This window comes from Chelonia mydas, chromosome 1 (genome assembly GCF_015237465.2).
Source record: "Chelonia mydas isolate rCheMyd1 chromosome 1, rCheMyd1.pri.v2, whole genome shotgun sequence".
NCBI classification, from domain to species: Eukaryota; Metazoa; Chordata; order Testudines; family Cheloniidae; genus Chelonia; species Chelonia mydas.
In genome coordinates this window covers 105,399,371-105,420,383 of record NC_057849.1, presented here as the reverse complement: position 1 = coordinate 105,420,383, position 21,013 = coordinate 105,399,371, and the positions used below count along the sequence as shown (strand labels likewise).

The 21,013-nt window shown below is 38.1% G+C and overlaps 1 protein-coding gene across 4 annotated transcripts in view; it reads right to left on the bottom strand.

The window, feature by feature from the left end:
* MYO16 (myosin XVI) overlaps positions 1 to 21,013 on the bottom strand; it is a 579,449-nt gene that overhangs the window by 253,279 nt on the left and 305,157 nt on the right. For all 4 annotated transcript variants that reach the window (XM_037896729.2, XM_037896722.2, XM_043535412.1 and 1 more), the window contains exons 12-13: positions 17,279 to 17,344; positions 12,604 to 12,731 (exon numbers count right to left, since the gene is read on the bottom strand). In XM_037896729.2, coding sequence (XP_037752657.1) covers positions 12,604 to 12,731; positions 17,279 to 17,344 — 194 coding nt within the window. The remainder of the gene's footprint in view (positions 1 to 12,603; positions 12,732 to 17,278; positions 17,345 to 21,013) is intronic.

Sequence of the window (21,013 nt, the reverse complement as noted above, 5' to 3'; positions counted from 1 at the left end):
AGGTCGTGGTATTGCCACCCTTACTTCTGTGCTGCGTTCAGAAGTGGGTGGCGAGAGAGCGGCGGCTGTTGGCCAGGTGCCCAACTCTGAAGGCAGCGCCCCGCCAGAAGCAGTGCAGAAGTAAGGGTGGCAATACCATACCATGCCTCCCTTGCTTCTGCACTGCTGCCTTCCGAACTGAGTGGCTGGAGAGTGGCGGCTGCTGACTGAGGGCCCAGCTCTGAAGGCAGCAGCGCAGAGTAAGGGTGACAATACCCTACCATGCCATCCTTACTTCTGCGCTGCTGCTGGCGGCGGCTCTGCCTTCAGAGCTGGGCTCCCGGCCATCAGTCGCTGCTCTCTCGCCACCCCGTTCTGAACTCAGCGCCACCGCCTGCAGCAGTGCAGAAGTAAGGGTAGCAATACCGCAACCCTCCCTACAATAATCTTGCGACCCCCCCCCCACAACTGCTTTTTGGGTGAAGACTCCTACAGTTACAACACTGTGACATTTCAGATTTAAATAGCTGAAATCATTAAATTTACTATTTTAAAAATCCTATGACCGTGAAATTGACCAAAGTAGATCGTGAATTTGGTAGGCCCTAATCATGATTCCTTTACCCTCATCTTTGTAGTAGGCATTTTTCAAAGGGTCAGTAACAATGCTGTATCACAGTGTTCTTGGGGGATAAGAAGCAGCAGTAGTGGGACATTATGTTTTACATAAGCCACGATTCCATATATGTACTTGGCGTTAGTTAGCATAGAAACCTACTGAACATAACAGTCACCTCTTTGTGGGGTCTGTTACAGAACAGACACCCCAATTTAGTGAGTAAGAGCACATTTAGTGAGTGCTCCCAAACAGCAAAATGAAGAGCTTCTGCAGCCTGGACCTGAAAGGAATCTATTCCACTACACAAACATCCAGTATTTTATAATCACCATTTCTGGCTAAGGACAGTTGTAGTAATGGTGCCACACTTAGTACTGTATCCCACCCTCTTTATGTTCTGTTTCATCCTTACATTTCTGCCTTCACACTTAAGTGGTAGCACTAGCATTCTCCCTTTATGACAGCACTACCTCGCAAATCCTCTGTCTTCCTCAATGCTATGGCCACTAGCAGAAAAAACAATAGCAAACCTCAGGCATTGCTTGTCCTCTGGTACTATCATCTTGTTATTCTCTCATATCAAGACAAAATACAGATCCTCTCACTTCACCGCACAGAAGATCGATCAAGTTATCAGAAATAGGATTCAAGGGGCATCCCTGTGTACATAAACAAACTGCTCCGCATGGCCTAACAGCAGTTCTCTTGATTTGCCAGTATCCAGCATACTACTTGCTCAGAAATGAACTATTCAGAGCTAGAATTCCCCCCTTCTCCTTCAGATCTTCCTGTTGGACATACATTTGTAGAAATAAACCAGATGATAGGCTCATCAAAGCCTGATTTTGTTAACCTTCAGGGCATGGTGCAAAGTTTATCTGTTCACATTTTTGTCTGAGAGGTAGAGGATGATGTATTTTTGCTCTTATATCATTGTGGTGAAAGTCTTCATTATGCCAATGTTGTATTGCCTGCATGGAAGCATGCACATGGACTTGTAGTGGTTTTTTTGTAAAAACTGAAAAATATATATGGAGGATGTGTTAGTTACATTTTAACATTTCTTGGAATTCTCCAGTTCTAGAAAAGACTTGGTGAAAAAGCCCACTGATCCTGGAAAGCCCTTCTTTAAGGAAACTACTGTTAGGAAATGAACTCTGGGATTAAAGAAACTGAATAATAATTTCTTAGAATAGTGTATTCAAATCTCAGGACATAGTCAACCAGCTAAATGTTACTGAGTGCAAATATTTGGCTACAAAATGTTAAGGATTGTACCCCCTAAACCAGGATTTGGGATTAATGGATTACAAGTTACTTGGGGCCTGATTTTCAGAGGTGCTAACATCTAAAGCTTTGCTTGATTTGATTTATGATTGTTTAGAACTTTGATTTATGATTGTTCAGAAAAACTTTTTGCTCACTAGCATTCTCCGCTATGGAAAAGACTGCAGAGGTCCATGAAACTGAAATCCTCTCCCAAAGATTTCTAGGGATAGCAGACTTATTTTTTCCTTAGTGATAGGACGCTTTCCCACGCCAGTCAGCAATAACTTCAGTGGGCACCATTGTAGTACACAGACTACCTGGGTAGCTTCAGGATGCCAGCAGCAACTGTGCCTTTGCTGCCTTTGTTACCCTCAAGAGTGAGGTATCAGTTCACACCACCATTACCCATGGAAAATGGTGCCAGCATTCAGTGCCATTGCCCCGTACTTATAGTTTCATGTTTCCAAGCAAATCTGTCTTCATTTCTCCCATCCGTGGCAGGTCACACTCACCATGGCTGGTGCTGCACAAGCATTTTAACTGCACAAGCATTTTAAATGCACAAGCACTCCAAAGCAGAAGTGTCAATAAACATATCTTTTTACAGCTTTATGGGACCAAGAGAAGGAATTTCAGGATTTTCAGTTTCACTTTCTGTTGTAACTCTCCTGACAATGGTACCTCTGTTTTTTTAATCTGTAGCTGCTGCTGCATTCATATCACTGTAAATCCAAAAATACTGCATTTATTTAAATGATGTTAATTCATATTTACACCAGTGTATAGATCACATTTCTGACCTATGTGTTGACTCCATTGTACCTAGAAATATAAATAAGCTTTTTGAGGAAATCTGTGGAAACGTCATATAATAGGTACCACGTGTAAGAGGCATATTTGCTACATTAAACATGGAACTTATCTGCTCTAGAGGAGAAGTTGCATTACTTCTACTTTTGATGTTCTCCTGTGGTTCTAGGAGATTTTAAATGTGTGGGTTTAAATTTCTCATCAACAAGAATTTTCTGGATACAAAACTGGAAACCTCCTGTACACAGAAAAATGTCTGCTGCCCAATTGTGCTGTCATCACATGAGACAAACTCCTATTAATTTGAATGGGGGGGGGAGGAGGATACAGCTCTCTCAAATAAATAAATAAATATCTGAATGCAGTGGTTATGAAAGCTACTAGGTAGACATCCTTCGAGAATAAAGTACTCACAGAACTGCTGCAACATAGCAGTGACAATGCAAACCTCTGCACAATTCCCAACCAACGTGTTTCACTCCTAACCCTTTCAATCCTTGGCCTCACTGTTGTAAACAATAATGCTGCCTCGTAGGAATGAGGAATCTCTATGTGGTTCAAGGTTTTGCAAACTTCAGAAATATTTTTCAAAACATTTGAGTTTCATAAACCAAATATGAGTTTTAATTAAAACCAACAAAATAGAAGACACTGCTTTACAAAAAGAAGAAAATAATGAAAAATATTTTTGTGCTACTTTGGGAAACATGACAAACATAACCAAGCTGACAAATAATGGGTGTCAATGGATTATACCGAGTACTGATGATGCACACATAAAAATTAGGGCTGTTGATTAATCGAAGTTAACTCACGTGATTAACTCAAAAAAATTAATCACAATTAAAAAAATGAATCAAACTGTTAAGCAATAGAATACCAATTGAAATATATTAAATGTTTTTGGATGTTTTTCTTCACTTTCAAATATTGATTTCAATTACCACACAGATTACAAAGTGTAAAGTGCTCACTTTATATTATTTTATTACAAATATTTGCACTGTAAAAATGATAAACAAAAGAAATAGTATATTTCTATTCACCTCATACAAGTATTGTAGTGCAATCTCTTTGTCATGAAAGTGCAACTTACAAATGTAGGGTTTTTTTGTTACATAACTGCACTCAAACAAAAGAATGTAAAACTTTAGAGCCTACACGTCCACTTAGTCCTATTTCTTGTTCAACCAATCACTAAGAGAAACAAGTTTTTTACATTTACAGGAGATAATGCTGCCCACTTCTTAATGACAATGTCACCTGAAAGTGAGAACAGGCATTTGCATGGCACTGTTGTAACTGGCGTTCCAAGATATTTACGGGCCAGATGCGCTAAAAATTCATATGCCTCTTTATGCTTTGCCCATCATCCAGAGGACATGCTTCTATGCTGATGACGGTCTAAAAAAAATAATGAGTTTATTAAATTTGTCACTGAACTCCTTGGGGGAGAACTGTATGTCTTCTGCTCTGTTTTACCCGCATTCTGCCATATATTTCATGTTATAGCAGTCTCGAATGATGACCTAGCACATGTTGTTCATTTTAAGAACACTTTCACTGAAAATTTGAAAAAATGCAAAGAAGATACCCATGTGAAATTTCTAAAGATAGCTACAGCACTCTACCCAAAATTTAAGAATCTGAAGTGTCTTCCAAAATCTGAGAGGGATGAGGCATGGAGCATGCTTTCAGAAGTCTTAAAAGAGTAACACTCTGATGTGGAAACTACAGAACCCAAACCACCAAAAAAGAAAATCAACCTTCTGCTGGTGGCATCTGACTCAGATGATGAAAGTGAACATGCGTCAGTCCGCACTGCTCTGGATCGTTATCGAGCAGAACCCGTCATCAGCCTGGACACATGTCCTCTGGAATAGTGGTTGAAGCATCGAAGGACATGTGAATCTTTAGCGCATCTGGCATGCAATTATTTTGTGATGCTGGCTACAACACTGTGATGCAAACGCCTGTTCTCACTTTCAAGTGACATTGTAAACAAGAAGCAGGGAGCATTATCTTCTGCAAATGTAAACAACCTTTTTTGTCTGAGCGATTGGCTGAACAAGGACTTCTAGGCTCTAAAGTTTTACATTGTTTTATTTTTGAATGCAGGTTTTGATTGTACATAATTCGACATTTGTAAGTTCAACTTTCACGATAAAGAGACTGCACGACAGTACTTGTAGTAGGTGAATTGAAAATACTGTTTCTTTGGTTTTTATAGTGCAAATATTTGTAATCAAAAATAAATATAACGTGAGCATGTACATTTTGTATTCTGTGTTGTAATCAAAATAATTATATTTGAAAATGTAGAAAACATCCACAAATATTTAAATAAATGGTATTCTATTATTGTTTAACAGTGTGATTAATCATGATAAATTTTTTTAATTGCTTGACAGCCCTAATAAAAATCTTTGAAAATGGTATTAAATTAAGTATTGAAGCTACTCACATAAAGAGATGTTTGACAACAGTGCTTTCTTTCTAGCCATCCATGGCACTGATGGGACATAAAGTTGTCTTACATTATTACATTTTCAGACCCATGTGATTCTACACAAAAAAGGTCCATGTATTTGTCAGAGAGGGGCCTCATAAACTGATGCAGATTTAGGATGAATATTGCTGATCTGTCTATCTTAGAAGTTTAATTTTGGTTTTTAAAAAGAAATATAATTTTATTTCCATGCTGTTCATTACTGTAGTAGTAGGCAGAAATGGCAGAGCTATCAAACAGTTCCATATATGAAGCGTGTATGGACTGCATCTGGTCCCTTACCAATATGGAACTACCTAAAATTAATATGGTAGTTAATCCCTTAGACAGTTCATTAAAATTCCTTTTTGCCCCAACTACTATGAACCAACATGCTAAGAAAGAAGGAGAAGATGGTTTTATCAGGGGAACCAATGGGTAATGTTAAAGTTTGCCCTGAATTTAATGTTAATGTTGATCTGAATTGTCCCACAGTTCACAAATGTAAGTGGGGGGGTTCATCATTTGGGAAATATATTGGGACTTTGAGCACCTTGATATAGGGAGGAAAACAAGCAACTATTAACAGGTGTAAGCAATTAACGCTGATAGACCGATCTGCTATTACCACATGTCATGACTTTTTAAAGAAATAAATATGCAGAAGTGGACACTGATGTAGGTTATGGTTGGTCAAACATTTTCCATTCAAACTGTTTTTTGACTGAGAACTGGATTTTTGACATAACATTTTTCTGATTTCCTTAGAAAATGTTAGCATTTTGTAAAAAAAGAGAATGACCCAAACTTGAAAGGTGCCTCATGGGAGTTGTGGTTTAGGTGCTTATACCCCCATTCTCTTCTATGGGCTGGGCTCTCTGGCAGAAAACACAATGGCCAAGGACACCTATGATATACCTTCTTCCCTCACCATAAGCTCAGCCCACAGAGAAGAACAGGGGCATAAGGCACCCAAACAACTCCTCTGAGGCACCAAGGTGCCATTTTGAATAGAAATATTTCACGTTTCATAAAGGAGAAATACATTAAAAAATTTTTTGTAATGCAACTGCTATATCAAATTTTAATAAGGAGAATGGATTGAGAAGTGATATATCTAAGCAGTAGATATGTACAGCTTGTTTCTGCTCAGTTACGTGCTACTTTATATGCAAGGTAGAATAGCTGCTCATAACCACAAACTGAATTTGTTTCTGTTGGGGAAACTTTGGTTTTTTGTCTGGACATTAAGCAGAACATTCAAAGCTTTGGAATAATGTCTAAAATGAGCCCCATTTTTTTCCCTGAAAATTGAAACCACTTTTTGGAACCTGCCACTCATTCAACAGAAACCTATTTACTTTGAGTTTGAGACAGCCTGTGAAACATGTCATGTGTGTAAACCACCATCCCTAAGCATTTTATCAATATCTCCAACATTGGTGCTTTTCTCACTCCTTGTGAAGAAAAAAGCTTCTCTATTTTTCAATGAAGTTCCTCTTCCAAGTTCCTCCTCTTCATGAAGGTTTCATGAGTGCTACCAAAAGATTTCACACAGATTAATGCCATTTTCATTAGCATCTTGCAAGTGTTTAAAATGAATGAAAACAAAGGGAGTCAATGTGCAGTAGCCATGTAATTCATTATCCAATTGCTTGTCCACATGTCAGGGTGAAATGCACAATGTGTCCCTGAGTCTCGCAGAGTGCCTAAATGTCTAAGGACCAATATCTTTTGGAAATTTCAACAGGCCAACAGTAACATCTCAAAGGAATGCAATGCTATGGCTCTGCACAGTAAAGTTTTTCCACCACTAGCATTAAAAGTAGATTAGGTATACACTACAGTTGTCATCTCAGATATTTTTTAATGAGTGAAGTTTTGGGATAAATGTTTATTTTCAGTTACCAGAAAGTACTAGAACCAGAAGTGCAGAATACTGAAAAAAATAGGTTATTTCCATTCATGACTTGAATGAGAAGTCATAGAAGTCTTGTTCATTTGAACTGCCAACCAACTTTGGAACCCCCAAGAGATTCCAATAAGCTATAAATATGCACTAAATTTTTGGATGCTCCTCTGAACCCAAATTCTAAACACTTCCTGGTGTGCCAATTATTAATGCTAAAATCTATTCTGATACTAAGTTATACACAGGTTGAAGAAAATCAGCTGGCAGATTGTAAATTCTTTGCGGGAGGAGTTCTTTTGTTCTGAGTTTGTACAGCACCTAGCACAAATGGGATTCTGGTCCGTGACCGGGCTTCTTAGGTGCTACTGCAATACAAATAATTAAGAATATTAAGAATAGCTATAAAAGTATAGTGTTTATATAAACGTGCATATTGACATTGGAGATAGATGTAATCCTTTTTTTTGCAACTGGAAATAATGCATCACTAAAAATTTTTAACCAGAATTATGTACTTTAAAAAATAAGATGCACAATAATGCATTAATGCTTTCTGATGATTAATTCTAGTAGAAAATAAGGGGTGATGAAACATTGAGAAAACAAAACAAAATTAGGTTCCCCAGTCTATCATTTTTAAGGGAAGAGAATCTCACTCTTTTTCAGATTTACACTGGGTTTATAAATGTGGCTTATTTAGTTATTAGGCCATTGGACATTAACATTACTGGTTGCTAAAATGGGTAACAGACTAAAATAATTCCTCTGATGTATGTGTTTTAAATGCTTTGTTTTAATCACCAAATTAGACATTAATGTCCCATAGAAGGGAGGCTAAATTTGCTAAGGATGCTTGGCTCTCACCAAGACATCTATAAACTATTGTGTAGTTAGGTTTTCTGGATAATTCTAATGCTTATCTTGTCAGTTCTTAATGCATTTCTAAAGTCATGCATGCCTTGAGGGGAGGAGAAGGAGAACTTAAGCAAGCAAGAAAAAAACAATGTATTAGAAACTGGTTTGATACAGGGAAGTCCACCCCTTGGCTGTAATAAGCACATAGTATAATCTAACTATATTTTAACACAAACTGCACCCTGCACTGTTTTTCCTCTATTGAACATTACAAGTCAGTGGAGAAAATAGAAAAAAACAAACCAAATTACGCTGAATAAATGGCAAAAAAAAAATCTACACACAACCCTACAACATTTGGCTAAATGCATCACTAGTGTAACATCATGCACTTCAATCGAGTTAACCTAAGGAAACATTTGGTCATTTGCAGAGTGGAAAAAATGGAAATATTTGCTCATAACACCAAACCCCCCAGGGAAGAGACTTAAGAAGCATATTTGCACGAGAAAAGAGATATTTTAAGAGAAAATATGAGGAGTTACAGAAAGCTAATTAAACAGACAGATTGCAGATGAGCTGCAGAAGAATTGGCTCATTTGCTAATTTGGGGGAGATTATGTGATGGAAAAGAGAGGAAATAGATGGTAGATCAGCAGCGGGACCAGGCACAGGGGAAGATCAGGTGCATGAAGTAAACTGAAGCAAGACAATAGAGAACTTTAAAGGCCAGGGGAAAAGTTTTTACTGAATCCCAAAATGAAAATATAGGGCCTAATTCTCATTTGCAATAGAGCCCCTTTACTACACTCTGTGAAGTGTAAAGATCCATTGAAGTGGATCCAAATTACAATTACACCCACTGTGAAGGCAATATAAATTAGCCTTAGCATAAATGCAAACAAGGCCCACAGTTCTTACCCAAAGAGTAAGATTGAATATAGGGTAGTGCTGGATTTTTGTTTGGTTGTTTTTTGTGGGTAGGGGTGGAATTCAGTAAATCTCTTACTATGTGGATCCACAAATGTCTACCCTCTGGGGAGGTCAGAGGGCAGGAGCCATGGGAGTCACTGAAGCCCCCTGTTTATCCTCAGGCTGGGTGGAGGATTCCTTTCCTCTCCATTTTATTTATTACTATGTATTTGTATTGTGGTAGTAGTTAGAGGCTCCAGCCCCATCAACGTTGTACAGACATATAATGAAGAGACAGTCCCTGCATTTAAGAGCTTGTAATCTAAGTGTAAGTTTAGAGACAACAGGGAGAGACAATAAAGCAACATGGGGGTGGGGGAGTTGATATACAAGGAAATATATTGATAGTAATCTGCACTAATTGAGCTGTCTAGCTGCATAAGGCTCGATTACGTTTTTGAATTAAACCACAGCTATAGAAGATAGACACTAAATTAACTAATAAAACAAGATGACGTGCTTGATGAGGATGAAAGAGTGTACAGTATGTGACACTATTTCCAGGTTTCCGTAGTGTCTTCCAAAAATGTACTAGATTGTTTGATGTACTGCAGACAAAATAAAGCATTTCTGTAGTGTGTGTGTTTTTTCTTTCTTTCTTTCCAGACTCTTCAGGAGGAATTCAAAAAAGGGTAATTTGGTCACAATAGTAGTGTCGCTTTATTCTTGTGTAACAGTAGGAAGTTAATGTGAGTACGACATGTTGACAATTGAAAATGCAAAGCAAAACATACGTGCTAAGTATTAATACTGTGGGATCTGACTAATTTGCTTATCTACACATCCCACACTTTGCACTCAAAATTGACAACCTCTCTTCACTTGTTAGTAAAGATTATTGTAGTAAGAACTATTACTAAAACACCGTTATTTTTATAAATGTTCTGTGCTGAGACTATAGCGCATTGACATCAATAATTAAAACTAGACTAGGATCAGGGAGTAGCCATGTTAATCTTTGTGGAACCACAAAAACAACACTGGACTCCTTGTTGTAAAACTAGACTAGACTTGTCAAACAAATGAATATCTTTGCTTATTTTTCTTAATACATTTCACTAACTCATTAATTCCCTTTGCATGTGCAGACCCTTATGCCAGCCTGGATTACCATTTAACTTCAAGAGGACTCCACATGGTGATACAGTCTATCCATGTGAATCACTTTACATGATCAGGGCTTCCTGCAATAGCTCTTCTGCTCATTAGTACATATTAGCAAGATTTTACTGTATTAAGCAATTACTAAAGACAAACCAAACAAGGACTAACAAGATCAGCATGCTTCAGACTCTGGGCTAGCTGCTTGCCTGTGTGGAGGGCTGATACTTTACTCTCTACTGCTACACTGGTACGTTGGATAGTTCAGACTACCTACCTGACCCAGAAATAGAAGAAAATATCACAAGGAGAACAAATAAAGGATTCCTGTTAACTCAGAAGCCACTTTCTGTGTCATTTTGGAACCACATCACTGATATTTTATTATTATTAATAATGTTAATGAGACTAATAAAGGGATTTCTCATGACCACTTGTGACCAGGAGAAATGGCCTTACAATAATTGTGTTTAGCTTTGGTTTTGGTTTATATAAAAATGGGCATTAATTAACTAATTAAAGTAATAAAATTATTTAATTTTTAAATAATTTAATTAATTAATAAGATGAGCATTCATTAATTAAATATATGAATCTCGGCATTCAAACCCTGCTAATGATTCATGATGGGGGTTATATTACAGTTGCACATAGCAGAATCTAAACTGATTTCAGACAGGAAAGAACTTTTGAATATCTCTTCAAGTACTTCAGAAAATTCTCAATTCCCCCTGGTCTTTCAGGGTATGTCTACACTGCAATTAGACACTTGCAGCTGGGCTATGACTCGGGCTTGCAGGGCTCAAGTAAAGGGCTGTTTAATTGTGGTGTAGAGCTCTGGGACTCCGCCACCTCATAGGGCCCCAGAGACCAGGCTCCAGCCAAGCCTGACCATCTACACTGCAATTAAACAGCCCCTTAGCCTGAGCCCCACAAGCCTGAATCAGACCGCGGGTGTCTAATTGCAGCGTAGACATACCCTCAGTTATTGTTAAAGAAAAGAGAGAGAGCGAGTATTGTCCAATGACCCTAACTCTTAGTGTTAGGCTATCCAGTAGGTCATAGCTTTACAAATTATTTTTATTATTTATTATTATTATTTTTATCTGACCCACCAAATCTTTCTCTCTTCAGCTTCCAGTTCCATACTAAACTTTGGATCCAATTAGAGTCCAACTAAAAGGTGCCTGAAATGTGTATATCTGTGGATTGCGTTGGATATAACATACAGACATCAAGTTCTAATGATCTCAGCAGAACACTCTAACATCATCCCTCCATCAGGTCACTGATATACTGTAACCTAGAATGAACTGGATCGGGGCTCAACATCCTGAGCTCTGCTGAACCAGTATTGCCTCCCTCCTTATCTAAAATTATCACCATCATCTGCTCTGTCGCTAAACCAGTTCTTTATTGAACTGAATATCTCTCCATTTATAGCATTTGCCAACATTATACATTAGTATCTTAATTTGGTATCTGACATTTTTCAAAATGTAAGTAGATTTTATCTACGGCTCCACCTCACACACTATTGTTGCCAACCTCTCAATGCTATTAATCTACCAGTTATGTCCCAAATGGATATGAAATGAGCGTTCATATTCTGTGGAGCTCTTCATCAAAAATACTGAATGCCAGGAAATTTCTTATTTTTATCAGAACGAATTATTTCACCTCAATAAAAATATAATTAAAGAGAATGTGAAGACAGGATAAGGATTTTCTGCTGCTTCTGCTGCTGCGTAAAGGTCACTGTTCCCTGCACAGTTCAGTAACATCTCCATTCTGAATATGTTGTAAAACAGGTTTATGGTTTGTTTCAGCCAATCAGCAGTCAGTTTTTCCATAAAAGTACAGCTTTGTTTTTAAAAGTGCACAGTATTTTTTAAATGAACACATATTACACACATGTTTACTTAGTATTTTCAGTGAAGCTCAGGGAATATACAGTGCTTCTACTGATTAGAAAAACATTGATCTATTAAAGTAAAATTTAATGAAAATGTATTCATGTGATTATGTCTATTCATTTACCTCAACTTTCATAACCATGAGGCAGTTTGATTAGCCAGTTCTGTCTAATTTAGGTATTTATATGGCCCCTAGTGCAAGCAGCCCCACAATCCATAAAGTATTTATAACTACAAATACTTCTATCCCCATTTGACAGGATGAGGAACTGAGGCACAAAAAGACTTGCTCAGAGTCACCCAGGAAGTCCATGGCAGAGCAGGGACTTTAAGCCATGTCTCCCAAGTCCTAGGTTACATCTAAGCCATTGGACAATCCCTCCTTTCTAGTTTGGATCCTAGTTCATAATCAGTTTGATATAACTAAAAAACAAAAACAATTTTGGACAAATCTTTGTTATTAAAGATGCAGTTGAATGAAGCTGATATTTCCCCAATAAAATGAATAACATTTACATTGAATTAAATATTTTCTTTCACACTGTTATGTTGCAATATATGAGACAGATGAGTAAATCAATTGGAGGGGAAAAATAAAAAGGAAAGCTTGTCTGCAGAGTCCCTGGGGAAACATTTCAAAGGCATGAGTTATAAATCACTTAATAGAAAGATAGATTTTCACCTGAGAATAAAGCATTGAGGACGTCGCTCCTGGAAAAGCATGTGGTAAGCCCTTTCAGCACAGGAGAATATATGTGGGGGAAGTGAGGAACACAGTTTGCCAGAGTCACTTAGGTAAAGTTGGGTGACCTGAAAAATAACTGAACATTAACACAGGTGGCAAATTCTAAACCAATATTGTTTCATCTCTTCAATAAGGGGCTTCCTTAAGACTCCCTGGACAATATAAACAAACTATTTGGGTTCCTTAAACTATTTGTAAAGCATTTCATTAAAGCAATAAATATATCAATATCACCACAAGAGTTCTATTTAAGATATGCTATTTTAATACTTAATTATAATAATGGTGGCCAATCATGCACATTTGGCCAATTGTTAAAAACCAGATAATATATTAAGTTACATTATTTATACTTCACATGATAATCCTTCAATGTCCTGGTTTTAAAATATTAAACAAAAATAGCATGGCTGCCCTCTGAAATAATAAGACAGAGATCAATGAAATTAGGTTACAAGTTAATTAATTTATTATATGACACAGCAGTCTCCCAGTAATACTTTATTTGCAATTTAGACACACTTCTGCAATACACATAATTAGCAGCATTCTCTACTCTCATTGGCTAAAAATGGCAAAAAGCAGTTATCCTACTGTTAGCCTACATTCCTCTGAGACAAACCTGACATTTAAGGACTGTTAACTAATTAGAATCATAGCCTTCAGCAAAATTGGCTTGTAAATATCTATAGTTGAGCTCATTTAAAAAATGCTGAGCCTGACTTAAGTACTATTGTTATTCACTAACTGTATCTCTGTATTAGATGAGATAACACAGAGCTACTTACCTACCCTAGAAAGTGAATATTTCCTTTTTCTTTTTGTCATGAATAGCAGAATATTTCAACAAGTTACAAACCACAGACTCGATCCTAAAAAAACCTTGATATTCATGACTAGTCCCACTGAACTCATGTGTTAAATATTTGCAAGATCAGATTCCCAATTAATAAATCAGACTTTTTATTATTTATATCCTATCATTGTCTTAAAGAAATACTGCATATAGGTAGCAAGATGGGACTATTATAGTACTTGTTGCCTTTACAAGGGACTACTTACACACCGCCCAGATGACACCTGTAGGTTCCTAGGAGCTATTATTGCTTCATTATTATAAATTGACACTGGCACCAAGTGCAATAACAGAAATCTGTGTTTACTAGCATGTACTTTATATCATCTGTGAAAGAAAAGTTTCTCATAAAATGATTTATTTTCAGTAATTAGAAGGTTACTAGAAATAAGTGTTGGAGGTCATTGGAGTATTTTTAAAGCTAAAGGCTTTAAAAGATTATGAGAAGTGATTTTAAAAAAAGTACATGTGAAATATTGCTGTTGTTGAATGTGATCTTTTCAGTACTTCATCAGTGGCTTTAAAAAAATACTGTCACCCCCAATGTTTCTTTCTATTTTTGACTGACAATAATTGAAAAAATAAGGGCAGTAACTAATTAGTCACATTGTGCAGCATGTCAGCATATATAGTGGTTTATGGATTTACACAATCTATTTTCATTACATTAATACTCAGCACATCTAACAGTTATGGGATTCAATGTAATATAAGCTAAGGAGATGCAGAACATTTCTGTAATTAGTGCCAACCAACCATACTATCTTGAAATGCAATGGCAATCAGAAGTCACCACTCAAAATCACCACAGTAATCTTCATAAGAAAATATTTTCTCCACATATTTAGATAAAAAATGGCCCCGTATTTCTTGAATATTTTGAGTTCAAAAACAAGAAAAATTTAAAGAAATAGAATTTGCTTCTTAATTATTCTTATTTCCATTGTGGTATTGCCTAATGGCCCCAAGACAGGGATCAAAGCTCCATTGTGCTAAGTGCTGTACAAACACAGAACAAAAAGACAGTTCCTGCCCCATGAAGTTCACAGTCTAAGTAGTTATTCACCGAACCAATAAATATTTTAATAAGGGTTAGTCTTTCATGGTTTTTTTTATACTACTCATATTACCAGGGTATTTATGAGCATGGTAGGTTCTTTCTCATTTCCCTTTGTTCAAAATACTTTTCCTTATTTTTCTTATTGATAACAGGTTTGTAAAGGGTTTAATGTCTCAAACATTTTTGAATAATTGGTAATTTCACTCTCTCCTCCTTTATGATTGGGTCAGCTTTTTCTCTATTAATTTGTTTTTCACTGATATGTTTGTAAAATTTCTTTATATTCCCATATGTCTACAATTAACATGGTCTACTTTTTGTCTGGCCTCCTCTTTCCCCGGAATAGAAACCATTTTGATTGCCTTGTTCTTCTTCAGTATACAGTAAAGGATCTTAGACTGCTCCACCATCTGCATCAGCTATTTCTTGTTTCATACCTAACTCTTTGTCAGGGGAATTGTTGCTTGTTGCACCTCTAGTCTGCCAGGATTTCCCAGCCTTCTTCTACAGTGGTAGATTTTAATATTTCTCCTGTCTGGCCTTACTCAGTAGGATCATGATCCAAAGCCCAACAAAGCCTATGGGAAAGATAGCCATTAACTTCAATGGGCTTTGGAACAGACACCAACCTACTCCTACTGAAGTCAACTGAATAGCTCCCATTGCCTGCAAAGAGAGCAGTATTGGGTCTTGATTTCTTAATTCCTCCATATCTGCTTTCTTAGCATCCAAAATACTGATGATGGTGCTTTCTGAGAATCTATTTCCTAACTGCTGAATTGCAGTGCTTTGTGGTCAATGATGTCCAGCTTCCCTCTTATTCTTACATTTTCAGAAAGTGCCCCTTTGCAGGTCCGAAGTAGATCCAGGATTATTCCTCCTCTAGTTGGAAGAGATTAGTTTATGTTCTTGAACAATGTGGTTGGTTCGTAGAGTTACACCGAGTATGGACTGCCTGAACGATTAAGTCCTTCATGATAATTTTGACATATGGGCAAAAATCAGGTCCTGTTGACTTTTACCTCAAAAACAGGGACAAAATAGCACCAGCCATGTTATTTTGCCATTGTATTCTGATCAAACAAGAAATACCTGCATAATATACAATGACCATGCAGATAGTTTACTCTGTAAGAAGTGGAAGTAATTCCAGTGGGCAAGCTCATAGGAGATCAAAGGGTTATGTGCTAAAATAGACAGGCTAACCCTTTACCTTTTGCCATACCCCACAATTCCAGCAGTGCACTTCGCAGGTTTTGGGAGAAGAGGCAGAAGCAGAAGCCTGGTGTTCAAACTCAATACATAACTAATGCCCAGGCCTGCCTCCCCTCCCCCTCCGGCCATAGATGCTACTACAAATTCAGAGTTCCGGTGTCTCCAGTGGGAGGGGAGAGGTCTTGGACCCGGCTTCCTGCTTCCCAGAATCCCTGCCATCTCCTCGTTCTGCCTCCTCTACCTCTTCCTCTTTCAGGGTCACTCTAGGAGAGATGGCAGCTCAGTAAGGCCATATGCAGCAATGCAAAGTGAGGGGAAGAGAACCCCTTGCACATGCATGTGCCTCTTGGAATGCAACTCATGTATAAGGCAGGACACCCATTGACAAGGAAACTGGAAAATGTAGCACATGCGGAGACTTCAGTTTTACACTGTTAATACCTGTTCGTTAACATGCTGTATTGTTGCAAACATTTCTGAGCTATGCAATAGGGATAGCCTCTAAAAACAGTGTGTGGCTCACCAAAGGGTTTTAGTGGATTTTGTGCCCCTGTACTACCTTAAGGTTGTCCAGTCCTACTCCAAAAGGAAAGGGCTTGAGGAATTCCATATTCAGACCAGGTGGGTGATTTCCAATTTAAGGACCCAATTTTAATCTGCTGGCCCTGCCACATGTACTTTACACCATTTGTTTCCCCCAGTTTACTATTAGGTCATACATGTGACATTTTAAACACTCACAACCTACAGTCTGCTAATGGTGATTCTGAATACTACAAACTCTCTGTAAGTCTTTCAAGCAAAATTACTACGTTTGTACAGTGCTTAGCACAAGGGCCCCCATCTCAATATAACAGAAATAAAATATAATAATAATAATAATAATAATGAATAGGCAATATTTAATGCTTCACACTGACACTGCATCTAAAATGACAGGGCTAGACTGAAACATGACATGTAAAACATAATGTAAATGTATGTTATGCCTACATTGCAAGAGTAACAATGTTTTGATACTGAAATGACAGACACCTTATCTATAAGTGGATTGGATTTCATCAAGTAAGATTAGTGAAAGAGAGCTTTGCCCAGGCCCAATTGAACTATCACTTTTAGGTACCTTTTTTCTTTTTTTTGTTGGTACCCAAATAATCCATGAATGAAATATTGTTCTGCTTGTTGTCACCTCTAGCAAGATTTCTGTTTCACACTAGTAGCACTCAAGGAGAAGATAAGTAACAGGCAACATAATAAAACAAAATAAAAATGTTTATGGCCTGAAGGAGACATTCATAAAGATATGAACAAGACACTGTGCACCTTAGGCAAAATTAAAGGTATTGCTACTAATGCAAAATTCAAATGAGATGTTCCTAATATGAAAAGAACAGAAGTATTGCTTATTTTTTTTACTTTTAGTGCTTTGGGATCCACTGAAATAGATCTACATCATAACATTTTTAGAAGAAAATACCTACCATAGTGGAATAAATTGGAAGTTCTTTAAATGGATTAACCAGCAACAGTATATCTCCAACGTAGGTCTGGAAAAAAAAATATAATTTGTTTATTAAGTGATAAATTGGATCTTTCAGGAAGTTAATGATTCCCCTCCAGAAAAGACTTTTCACAAAAGCATCTGAAATCCAGTAATCAACAGACGAATTGCGAGTTCATAGTTCCACAATTCAGAACCTTTTAAATTCTTGCTCTGAAAAACTAAGATCCAAATTTACAATTCAGATTGCATTATTATAAAAACTTAATTAATACTAAGTGCTTCATAAAGTAAAATGATTAACAAAGGAATTGCATTGCATATATTATTGTAAGATTATTTGTTAAATGAATCTGTGATTCACCATTTGTTAAACTTAGCAAAAATGAGTGAAGTTCCTATTACACAACCCAATTCTTCCATCACTTTTTTATGGGATAGACCATGCTAGTAGTGCTAGCAGAGTTAGATAAATTGAATGGGTATTAAAAAAGTTGTTACTGGGATAAACAACAGTAATCAACATAATTATGACAACCTAGATACATATAAATAAAAATCAAAATATTGACTCCACTGAAGTCAATGATAAAATTCCAGTTGTCTACAATGGGGCCAGGATTTCACCCGCAATATTAGAACACACACTACATGAATCCACTGGGCTGCAGTCTCCAGTATATCCTGACTGCTTTTTGCCTTACTCCTTACTCAGCTCCCAATGGACTATAGCTAATGTCTCCACACATCTCCAAGTTCCTGACACAGGAGGCATGGCCAGGTTGTCTATTTACTGGATTGCCATATCAGCTCTTTGGGGCCACAAGCAGCCAGTGCAAGGCTTCTCCAGCTTGTACCAGAAAGCACACCAGTGACGGGATGGCCTCAGGAACCAGGATATTTAAAGATGACTTTAAACCACCTTTCCCACCCACCTCCACCCCAGTTTTTCACCCATCAAAGATTGCCCATAACAGAATCTGGGACCATTGATTCCTACAATGGTATTTAGTTTTTAACCTTGTTCATACATGGGGACAGTTGAAGCGTAGTTTCTATAAAGAATAATAACAAAAGAACATAAGAGCAAGCCAACTGAAACACATATTGGCCCTAATTATTTTAACACTATACTCTATAGAAAAATACAAATAAACACTGAATAATTGTTTGGTGGCAAGTGCTTTTCTAATTAATTCATAAAATTCTAATACCATGAGGTGCTTTGTCAAACTGATAATGACTGAAATAATAGCTGTGGTTGTTGAGGAAAAGTAGAGTTTAGTAATTTTTTTTCACATACTAAAAATAACGTGAACTTCTGTTGTTGGCTTTACATTGTATTAGAACATCAAAAAGTGTTTTTCAAGATATTCTTAATCAAATAATTCAGTTATTATTGTGCTTTTAAAAGATTCTGCCCACAAACACTGACCTATTTAAAGAAAAATGCGTCAGACACACTGCTACCAAAACAAAACAAAACAAATGTGGATGTGATTGCAGAGCCATTGGTCATTATCTCTGAAAACTCATGGCGATCGGGGGAAGTCCCGGACGACTGAAAAAAGGCTAATGTAGTGCCCATCTTTAAAAAAGGGAAGAAGGAGGATCCTGGGAACTACAAGCCAGTCAGCCTCACCTCAGTCCCTGGAAAAATCATGGAGCAGATCCTCAAGGAATCAATTCTGAAGCATTTAGAGGAGAGGAAAGTGATCAGGAACAGTCAGCATGGACTCACCAAGGGCAAGTCATGCCTGACTAATCTAATTGCCTTCTATGATGAGATAACTGGCTCTGTGGATGAGGGGAAAGCAGTGGACGTGTTGTTCCTTGATTTTAGCAAAGCTTTTGACACAGTCTCCCACAGTATTCTTGCCAGCAAGTTAAAGAAGTATGCGCTGGATGAATGGACTATAAGGTGGATAGAAAGTTGGCTAGATTGTCGGGCTCAACGGGTAGTGATCAATGGCTCCATGTCTAGTTGGCAGCCGGTATCAAGTGGAGTGCCCCAAGGGTCGGTCCTAGGGCCGGTTTTGTTCAAGATCTTCATAAATGATCTGGAGGATGGTGTGGATTGCACCCTCAGCAAGTTTGCAGATGACACTAAACTGGGAGGAGAGGCAGATATGTTGGAGGGTAGGGATAGGATACAGAGGGCCCTAGACAAATGAGAGGATTGGGCCAAAAGAAATCTGATGAGGTTCAACAAGGACAAGTTCAGAGTCCTGCACTTAGGACGGAAGAATCCAATGCACTGCTACAGACTAGGGACCGAATGGCTCGGCAGCAGTTCTGCAGAAAAGGACCTAGCGGTTACAGTGGATGAGAAGCTGGATATGAGTCAACAGTGTGCCCTTGTTGTCAAGAAGGCCAATGGCATTTTGGGCTGTATAAGTAGGGGCATTGCCAGCAGATCGAGGGACGTGATCGTTCCCCTCTATTCGACATTGGTGAGGCCTCATCTGGAGGCCTCATCTCATCCACCACACCAGAAGAAGGATGTGGAAAAATCGGAAAACGTCCAGCGGAGGGCAATAAGAATGATTAGGGGACTGGAACACATGGCTTATGAGCAGAGGCTGAGGGAACTGGGATTGTTTAGTCTGCGGAAGAGAAGAATGAGGGGGGATTTGATAGCTGCTTTCAACTACCTGAAAGGGGGTTCCAAAGAGGATGGATCTAGACTGTTCTCAGTGGTAGCAGATGACAGAATGAGGAGTAATGGTCTCAAGTTGCAGTGGGAGAGGTTTAGGTTGGATATTATGAAAAACTTTTTCACTAGGAGGGTGGTGAAACACTGGAATGAGTTACCTAGGGAGGTGGTGGAATCTCCTTCCTTAGAAGTTTTTAAGGTCAGGCTTGACAAAGCCTTGGCTGGGATGATTTAGTTGGGGATTGGTCCTGCTTTGAGCAGGGGGTTTGACTAGATGACCTCCTGAGGTCCCTTCCAACCCTGATATTCCATGATTCTATGAAAAAAAATCTAATAAAAAAAGACAAAGGAAACACGCAATGGCCTGAGAGAGAATTTTCCTCTACTGTCTCAATGTGTTTTGTGTTGTCTCCCGGTGGAAAGGACCAAACAATTATCTGTCACAACACAGTCTGCCATTTGCTTTTTATAATATTTAGATGCCCAAACGCAAAAATATTATTTATGTCAAATCACTAGGTCCAGGCCCCTGGAGCCACTCTGTCACTTCCTTTGTGGAAAACTGCCATAAAGCCAGGGAAGGCAGTTTCTTAACCAATCACTGCAGGATTCCCCCCACACAGGGTGATTCTCTGATGCTATAGTGAGTCCTACGCCACCTCTTTACTAGCTGCCAACTGTAAGAGGGTGAGACCTGGGTTCTCTAACCACCAGCTGATTTCCATATGCCAAAAGGGCCACTTGGGGCTGTTGGCACCCACTGTGAACCCTGAAGGCTATTCTAATGTATGCCAAAGAACAGCTCTGCACCCAGTCAGTCCCAGGATCAGGAGAGCACATGGCAGGGACGGGGGAGGGTTAAAGATGCCTTTGCATCCATTCTCTGTCTCCTCATACAAGCTTCGCCATTTTCCTTGACTGAAGCCCAGGATCCAGCCCATTGTCATTAGAAAACCAGCAACCACTAGTAGTCCAAAATTATTTTAATGCCATTCAAAAATATAATAGTATTAGTGATTTGAAACTTTCATTGTATTAAAGCTCTGTTTAATTGTTCAT